Source organism: Nicotiana tomentosiformis, chromosome 3, assembly GCF_000390325.3.
Source record: "Nicotiana tomentosiformis chromosome 3, ASM39032v3, whole genome shotgun sequence".
Lineage (NCBI taxonomy): Eukaryota > Viridiplantae > Streptophyta > Magnoliopsida > Solanales > Solanaceae > Nicotiana > Nicotiana tomentosiformis.
In genome coordinates, this window is record NC_090814.1 from 116,212,636 (window position 1) to 116,220,480 (window position 7,845).

General features: G+C 36.5%; 1 protein-coding gene and 1 long non-coding RNA gene across 2 annotated transcripts; one reads left to right on the forward strand and one right to left on the reverse strand.

Annotated features, from left to right (window-relative positions):
• The first annotated feature begins 2,091 nt into the window (after positions 1 to 2,091).
• Positions 2,092 to 4,396, forward strand: LOC104088671 (homeobox-leucine zipper protein HAT5-like). Its single transcript, XM_009593390.4, has 3 exons — positions 2,092 to 2,684; positions 3,242 to 3,627; positions 3,754 to 4,396. Exons 1-3 carry the CDS (start codon positions 2,528 to 2,530, stop codon positions 4,192 to 4,194), a joined length of 984 nt encoding a protein of 327 aa, XP_009591685.1. The 5' UTR covers positions 2,092 to 2,527; the 3' UTR covers positions 4,195 to 4,396.
• LOC138907169 (uncharacterized) lies at positions 3,779 to 4,888 on the reverse strand. Its single transcript, XR_011414931.1, has 2 exons — positions 4,613 to 4,888; positions 3,779 to 4,391 (listed from the first exon to the last, which is right to left on the reverse strand). It is a non-coding gene; the product is annotated as an uncharacterized lncRNA (long non-coding RNA).
• Between the last annotated feature and the right edge of the window lie 2,957 nt (positions 4,889 to 7,845).

The following is a 7,845-nucleotide window of genomic DNA, read 5'->3' on the forward strand; positions in this document are numbered from 1 at the left end:
CAAACGAACACAACACTTACGAGAGGGGTTCCATGCCTTAGGGAAGTCGGTGGCGGCAGACACTACGTCCTCGGTCTTGACAAAGAAATAGTCAAGCTAGAAACACCGACTAGATTTGTCATCCATCCTCACCACCAAACGTTTCCCCCCGCGGTGGCGAATATTCAGCAACGTCCCTCGATAGAAATGAGGGGCCAAGAGATGGATCAGGTGGCGTACTGTTATATCAACGTCGGCCAATTTCGTCAATATTTTGACCACCTTAGAGATGTAAGCGGCAAGCTGCGCTGAGTATACATTGTAGTAGCAGCATAACTCTTCTATCAACGGTGACAAAGGGAACTAATAGCCAATAATGAATGGATATGCGTAAAGGGCGCAAAATCCGGGACGATGAACCCGCACTTCATCATCACCCGCAGGGACCAACTCTACGTGACCAGGGAGGCCGAGCATAGCCTTAAATTTGGCTAATCATGCAACCATCATCGTAGATTTGAACCTCCGTCGCCACTTTCGGTGCCTTATGGAAGTCGGGTTTAGCATCGGAGTATCGAGGTACGATCTCCTCTACAGTCGGGAGGGTTTCCTCCTCAACGGCAACTCCGCCATCTTCCCTCTGATCAGGAAAAATGACATCTAGAGGAATAGAATGATCTTCCATGTGGATATATGATGGAAGGTCCGACATTGTTATGGAAAGAAATAAAGAAGCAGAGAAAACAAGAGAGAAGCGAAAAGGTTCTACGAAGGAGAAGGAGAAGTTATGCTTATAAAGTAGAAAGAATGTGGGAAAAGCTTCGAAATCAACAAACCATCCCCTATTTATAAGATTTGGGGGCACAAGAATCGAAACGACCTATCGTGATTAGCACGAAGATCGAAACGGCAGAACCAATCAAGGGTTAAACGAGAATCGACGCAATGCATTGGGAAATGGCGTCATCATGACGCATGACGTCACGACATCACTCTTTCTCTTGCACCAGATGGCTCCAATGAATTACCCGAGAAATTCAAGGAATTTGAAATACGCGGCTCGCAGAGAGCCACGTTGCCTGATCGTTACAACAACTACGACCTGTATATTCGACTCGATAGGCTCGATCACAAACGACAGTATCCGCTCATCGAACTCGGCCGCGAGGGCGAGCTCAACAAGCAGAGGAACTAATTGTATGGGCCAAAAAATATCTTTGATATAGGCAAGCCACATCAGTATCATGATAGCCTTCATTGGCCGCCACGTGTTATCAGTAAGAATTTCAATAAAGATCTGCCCCAGGTCAAAATGGTCTTATAGCGATGACACGTGCGGTCGAAGAATCAGCGAAGATCAAGGACGTGAAGTCATCATAGATCATGGTCGAGGTCGAGCATCTTAGAGAGAGTTATAACAGCTAGTTTTAAGATAGGAGACAAAAAAGAATATTCTAGTGTATATTCTCTGCACCTATACTATTTATAGGAATATGTTCCCTATAAATAGAAAAAGACACAATGATAGAGGACATGAGATATTCATTTGTAAGAAAACACATTGATTTTGTAGAGAGAATCTGGTCATATCACAAGCATATGAAAATAACTTTTTTACTAAGATTCTTGTCTAATTTTTCCACTTGATCCAAGACGAGAGTGTTCAAATGCTCATTAATCATGCATCATTGTAAGAAAGAATATCCACAGATTTCACCCTTTTTCGGGTGACTCACACATTTTTATTTACCTAAATGTCATTCATTGATACTTATTATATTATTTAATGCTATCTTCCACCTTTTAGGATCATTAAATATTGTTATTATTGCTCACATTTATTATCATTCGATCAAATATACATACTATCTGTCATAAAATCGATAACGTTGTCTTTTGGATATTACTATTAGCTAAGATTGATTTCATTTTATTTAAATATAATTGGTTGAATCCATATCTAAATTTTGGGTCAAACAATTTTTTCCTTTTATTAATCGCATTACCAACAACCACATAAAAAGCTATACAAATAATACTATTGTTTGAAGGGGCATAATGGTAAAAAAAATAAAAGTGCGCACTATAATATTACCATCTCGTTAAAAGCCCCCCACGGAGGAGCTAAGTAGTATTCTTCCAAAGAGAAACAAATCAAACGCTTGGCTTAACTCATTCAATCTTTTCTTCACATCTCTTCTCTGCTCCAATACCTTCCTTCCTCTGCTTTATTCCCAAGAAAAGAAAAACAGAGACTTCCCGGTTCCTCATATCTCTCTTTCTTTCTGTAGTAATAATCCTTGTGTTCAATTGTTAACAAAGGGTGATGTTGATGGTGATCAGCAGCAGGTGCTCTCACACTTCCCACATCACCGAAATTATTATCACCAGCTTCTTTCGCCATAAGCTCTAGATCACTATTCTTTCACATCAATCCTTGTATTAAAGGGGTGGTAGTGATATCAGGAACCCCAGATACATAAAGGGAACACGCCCTATGGCTGTTTCTTGAATATTACAGCTTTGTAACATTATAGAATATATAGCTATGATGGCTCCAGGGATGCTCTACAGTGCTGGTGCTTGTGCTTCTAATTTCGATGGTGTTTTGATTCAGAAACAGAGGGTTATGTCTTCTTCTTCTTCTACTGCAAAAGAGCATCTTGGTTCTCTATTTGTCCCCGGCTGTTCTTCTTCTTACTTGGGTATGTGTATCTTCTACACTACTATTGTTGTTCTTTCTCAAGTAGCGTTGACTTTTTTTCCTCTTCTATATTTGTATTTTACATTATAAAAGTCACTGTGCCGGAACGATCACGTAGTTCTGTGTGCTTGATGAGTGCTGTGATTATATGTTAAAAGATGAATTCTTGCAGAAGAAGATGAATATCTGTATTTGGTGGAGTATTTTGGTATAAATTTGAATCTTAATTCTTCAAATGAATTTATGATAATTCCCTTGTAATATATAGAATTGAATCACTCTGTTGGGATAACTAGTTATATCATTTTTGGTGGTTGATCATGTGTGCGCCATTTGGTTGATTGGCTCTAAGTTTGGATCAGGTAAGGTAGATGATAACACATCAATTTATGAAATTGAATTCTTATAGCAAATTTTAATGGGAAGAAGGAAAAGAAGTGCAATGAGTAGTATACAGAAATTACAGCTGTTTTTAAAATTTCAGACTATCTAATGGATGAATTTTGTCAAGATTGACACCATCGTAGTAATCTATTCTATGGCCATTTTATCATTCAGGATCTAGTTCTATGGTCAGTTTCGGCAGTGTTAATGGAGGGAAGAGGTCATTCTTTGACTCATTCGATCAAGAAGAGAATGAAGCAGATGAATTGGGAGAGTATTTTCATCAAGCAGAAAAGAAGAGGCGGCTTACAGAAAACCAAGTTCAGTTTCTTGAGAAGAGTTTTGGGGAAGAGAACAAACTGGAACCAGAAAGAAAAGTCCAGCTTGCTAAAGAACTTGGTCTGCAGCCTCGCCAAATTGCAATATGGTTTCAGAATCGTCGCGCACGATGGAAGACTAAACAGCTCGAGAAAGAATATGAAGCATTAAGGAATCAATATGACAATCTGAAATCAGATTACAATAATCTCCTCAAGGAAAAGGAAAATCTTAGAGCTGAGGTAATGAGCTTTACAATTTTTAAGTTACAAGTTTTATTTTATTTGCAGCATAAGGATAAATGTAATTTCCATTTTTCGAGCTCGTGGACAATGCTCTAACTACGTGATGGTTCAATCCTTATTCAGGTTTTCCAGCTCAACGATAAGCTGCTTCTCAATGAGAAAGAAAATGGGCAATTGACTCAACGCGACTTCCAGAAACACTCCGATTCATCGCCAAAAGAAACCATGGCTGATCCTATTTCAAGGGTTAAAATGTCCAATGTGTCAGCTCGGGTTCTTAAGGAAGATCTAAGCTCTGCTAAGAGTGATGTCTTAGGATCAGAAAGCCCACATTACACTGATGGGGTGCATTCCTCTTTCGTAAAGCAAGGTGATTCTTATGTAGTTGAACCTGAACCGTCAGATTTATCTCAAGATGATGAAGAGAACTTCAACAAGACAATGCTCTCTACTGCCAACTTGCTTGCAAAAGCCGAGGATGATGATTATCGCGTGACATCCTCAAATGTGAGCTACTTTGGATTTCCAGTCGAAGACCAAGGTTTTGGTTTCTGGTCCTATTGAGTTCATGGTTGTATGTAGTAATGAGGAAAAGTACTACTACTATTTTATGTCTAGTAATATGTCTTAGTTGTGTATATTTGGAGACAGTCCATGGCAGTATATTTTCTGTAATAAATAAATTCCTATTGTATGGGACCAGAATCCAAATGAGGTGATGGGTTCTGGTCACAGAACAGTTGGGAACTATGGTTATTGCGCTTAATCTCCCTTTGCTTTGTATCTTTCTTTTTGGATTTTATGTTATTCCTATTTATCATATTATTATTGTTGTGATACTAATATTGTCTCCCTTTTTGTCCTTTTGTCTTTTTGTTTTTTGAGCCGAGTGTCTTTTGGAAACAGTCTCTCTACTCCTTCGAGGTAGGGTTAAGGTCTGCGTACACACTACCCTCCCTAGACCCCATTAGTGGGATTTTACTGGGTTGTTATTGTTGTTTGGTATATGTAGCTGGTGCTTCATGTTGTTCAATCATCAATGCCACTTGTGAAATCTGACTTTCCTTTGTCAACTATGAGATGAGTTTCTGATATTCCAAAATGGGAGACATTATTTTGACATAAGGAGTGATCACGATTCAATTATACCATAACCAATTCCACAAACATGCAACAGAAGATGATGGTTCAGTGCTACTAAGAATATATTTTGTTTCTCAATTCCTTTTTCTTTTTCTGTTTTTGTTTTCTGTTTTCTATGTGCTGCAATTTTTTTGTTTAAGTACCTGTCAGTAGAATGAAACAAGGAGGATCAGTGGGCAAGTGCGATGACACATCAAACATCAGCAGTTTGGTGGATATTACTGCTGTCAAACATCTTTATAATAGTTTCGTTTATTTCGATATTTTTTGTCTGTTATAGTGAAGTATTGTTATAGATGACATATATTATATATATAATATAAAAATCAGTACATAGAGAAACTTGATTTTTATAGTAAATGATGATTATATAATGATAATATTATAAAAAGGTAAGTTTACTCGTGAGAGGAGATTGATCAAAGGCAGATTTGTCAAACGGTAGGGTCCCAATTCGTGAAATCTGAAAGGATCAATGTCCTTTGGATCTTAGCACATTAATATACCCAGCTTGTCCTATTTATTCAACAAAATAGACTGATGTTTTTGGACAGACTTCCCGAATAATGAACCTTTGGTATACAGAAAAGCTATACCTCTACCTAGTCGAACAGACAAAAACTGTTTCACCACAAAGAATACAAAGGAAGAGTTTTTAATGCTGGACTTTAAAACATATATATCTTGCGGAAACACAAGTACGCAGTACGCTTGGTTGGTTAGCTGTCTTAATATAAATAAACTTGTACATCGGTGTATTCCTATTAACAACAACAACTATTATTACTATACTTCAATCTCAAACAAGTTGGGATCATGTATATGAATTATCACCGATCACATTATTCTATTTAACCTCATCTCATGCCAATAGTATGTAAATACGCTATTCCAACGATCCTATTAACAAGAACAAAAAAGACTTTTGCAGAATTTGAAGTAAAAGTTGATAATGCTTACCATTTAATAATAAATGAACTCTAAAATATTGCAAACACTTTTTAAGGAATGCTAAGCTAAGCAAGTATGACAAATACTAGTATACTACCAAGTCATTGAGGAGAATTAAATTATTAGAGTTTAATATTTAGAAAGTACAATGTTTGTACATAAATACTCCTAAAATATGTTTTTGATGAGTAGTTTATCATCTTTTTCTAAAGATACCTGAGTAGGTTTATCACCACAAGGTCAAGTTGAACTACGTAAACTGATCTATCACTTATAAATTAAATAAATTTGTGGCTAATAAGCACTTACCATAGGTAGAGTTGAGCTAAAGGGGGAGAAGTATTTTATTAGCTTAGTCTCTATTTATATTTTGCTTCTCCGATTTGAGTTCGAGTCACCCCAAAAGTAAGGTGGAGAGTTTTTGGAGGGAGGGAGCCGATGGTCTATCAGAAACAGCCTCTCTACCCCAGGGTAGGGGTAAGGTCTGCGTACACACTACCCTCCCCAGTCCCCATTAGTGAAATTATACTGAGTTGTTGTTGTTGTTGGGGTATCATAATAAACTCAAGAATATCAAAAAAAGAAATCCTTTTACCTTTGAACGTTGAAAAAGCCCTTAAGGTCTCTTTTGAACAAGCAAACAATTTTTCAAAAAGTTTCTTAAAATACTTAGAGTGGTGTTTGTTTAAATATTTGCAAAAGTATGAGTTTGCAAAAAGAAATATTTGTAAAAGTTGCTTGTTAAATAAAGTTTTTGCCAACAAAAAAAAAGGTTTAAGAAAATCAATAAGTTTCTCAAATCCTGTAAAACTTAATACTAAACAAACACCAGTGAATTATCTGAACACGATCTTCTTTTAAGAAATTGTCAATAAATATTAAAATTATCCACAAAAGCCTTTTTATACGTGAGGGAAAATAATGAAGTGGCCGATTTCAAAAGCAACGCGTGTAAGAACTATTGGACTAAATATGTTATTTGCTTTAGGTAAAATTCGTACGATTTTTTTCAAAAACTCTCACGCTATTCAGAGATCTACTTTTTATAAGTAAATTTATAATCTTTTCAACTACTTAGCACTTTATTCGCACGCCCAACAAGAACAAAGCGGCCGACGTCGTTGTCAAGATGGTTGTAACTTGTAAGTAAAACGTGCTTAGCACAAAACCACTACATCAATCAACTTTCATGACAACTCTACCAGGCAGATTAAAGAAACTCCAATATGTGTCAATAGGTCCTTTCTAATTTGTATTTATGCCTTTTATGTGGCAATTGTCATTGATCTGTGGTGTCTGACCCTAATATTTGCTTATACTTGTATGGTCCAAAAGTACACTGGCCCCACGCTCGAAAGTTTGGACTCTTTACCTTTTCTTTTGGAGAAATTTCTTTTTTTTAAAATCTCTAGTGAACATTGTTTATACAGTTTTCCCATTACCGAACTCCATTTAGTATTGCTTGGAACATTAATGTTTAGAGATTTTTTAAACTTCCCGATTATTATAGTCCGACTCGATGCGCTGTGACAATTACTTAAGTATTTTTTTAACACATAACCTGCGTATAGCTTATATCATGTTCGTGAGGGCTGAAAAGTACATCAAGTCATCAAAATCTAGTGTATATAATTTATCTGTAGTGAAATTTTAAAATATACTCTTTTGTAGCATAAATTGCGTGATAGTTTAAACCTGATGTAAAGGAACTCATTGATTGTACTGCTATCACTTAGGTGGACAGTTGTCACTTAGACCATAGTTAGACTAATTAACTAGTATAATTAGTTTGTTAGTTATATATTAACAGTGTAAATGGACACAAAAGTCGGTTAAGAGATAATAACAAAAAATCAGTTCCACACTTTCTCTCCCCATGTTTTCTCTGCATCTCGATCTTCTCCATTTGCATTCAATCAATTCTCCAAATCTGTGAGAATTAAAATGGTATCAGAGTATTAATCATGTAAATCTAGGGGTTCTCTTCGCGGATTTAGTTAAAAATCGTGGGATTCACCGAAAATTTAGTTGTTGGTTTGTGCCCTAATTCCGATGGCGGGAGGTATAGTCGAAGAACAGGAATTTGCTAAACAAACAATCTACAGGAATCGATTATGATTG

Bases quoted from the DNA above. Each gene is read 5' to 3' on its own strand.
- LOC104088671 (XM_009593390.4), top strand. From the start codon at position 2,528: ATGATGGCTCCAGGGATGCTCTACAGTGCTGGTGCTTGTGCTTCTAAT. The intron at 2,685-3,241 runs GTATGTGTATCT...TTTATCATTCAG, and splicing joins CTGTTCTTCTTCTTACTTGG to GATCTAGTTCTATGGTCAGT. The intron at 3,628-3,753 runs GTAATGAGCTTT...ATCCTTATTCAG, and splicing joins AGGAAAATCTTAGAGCTGAG to GTTTTCCAGCTCAACGATAA.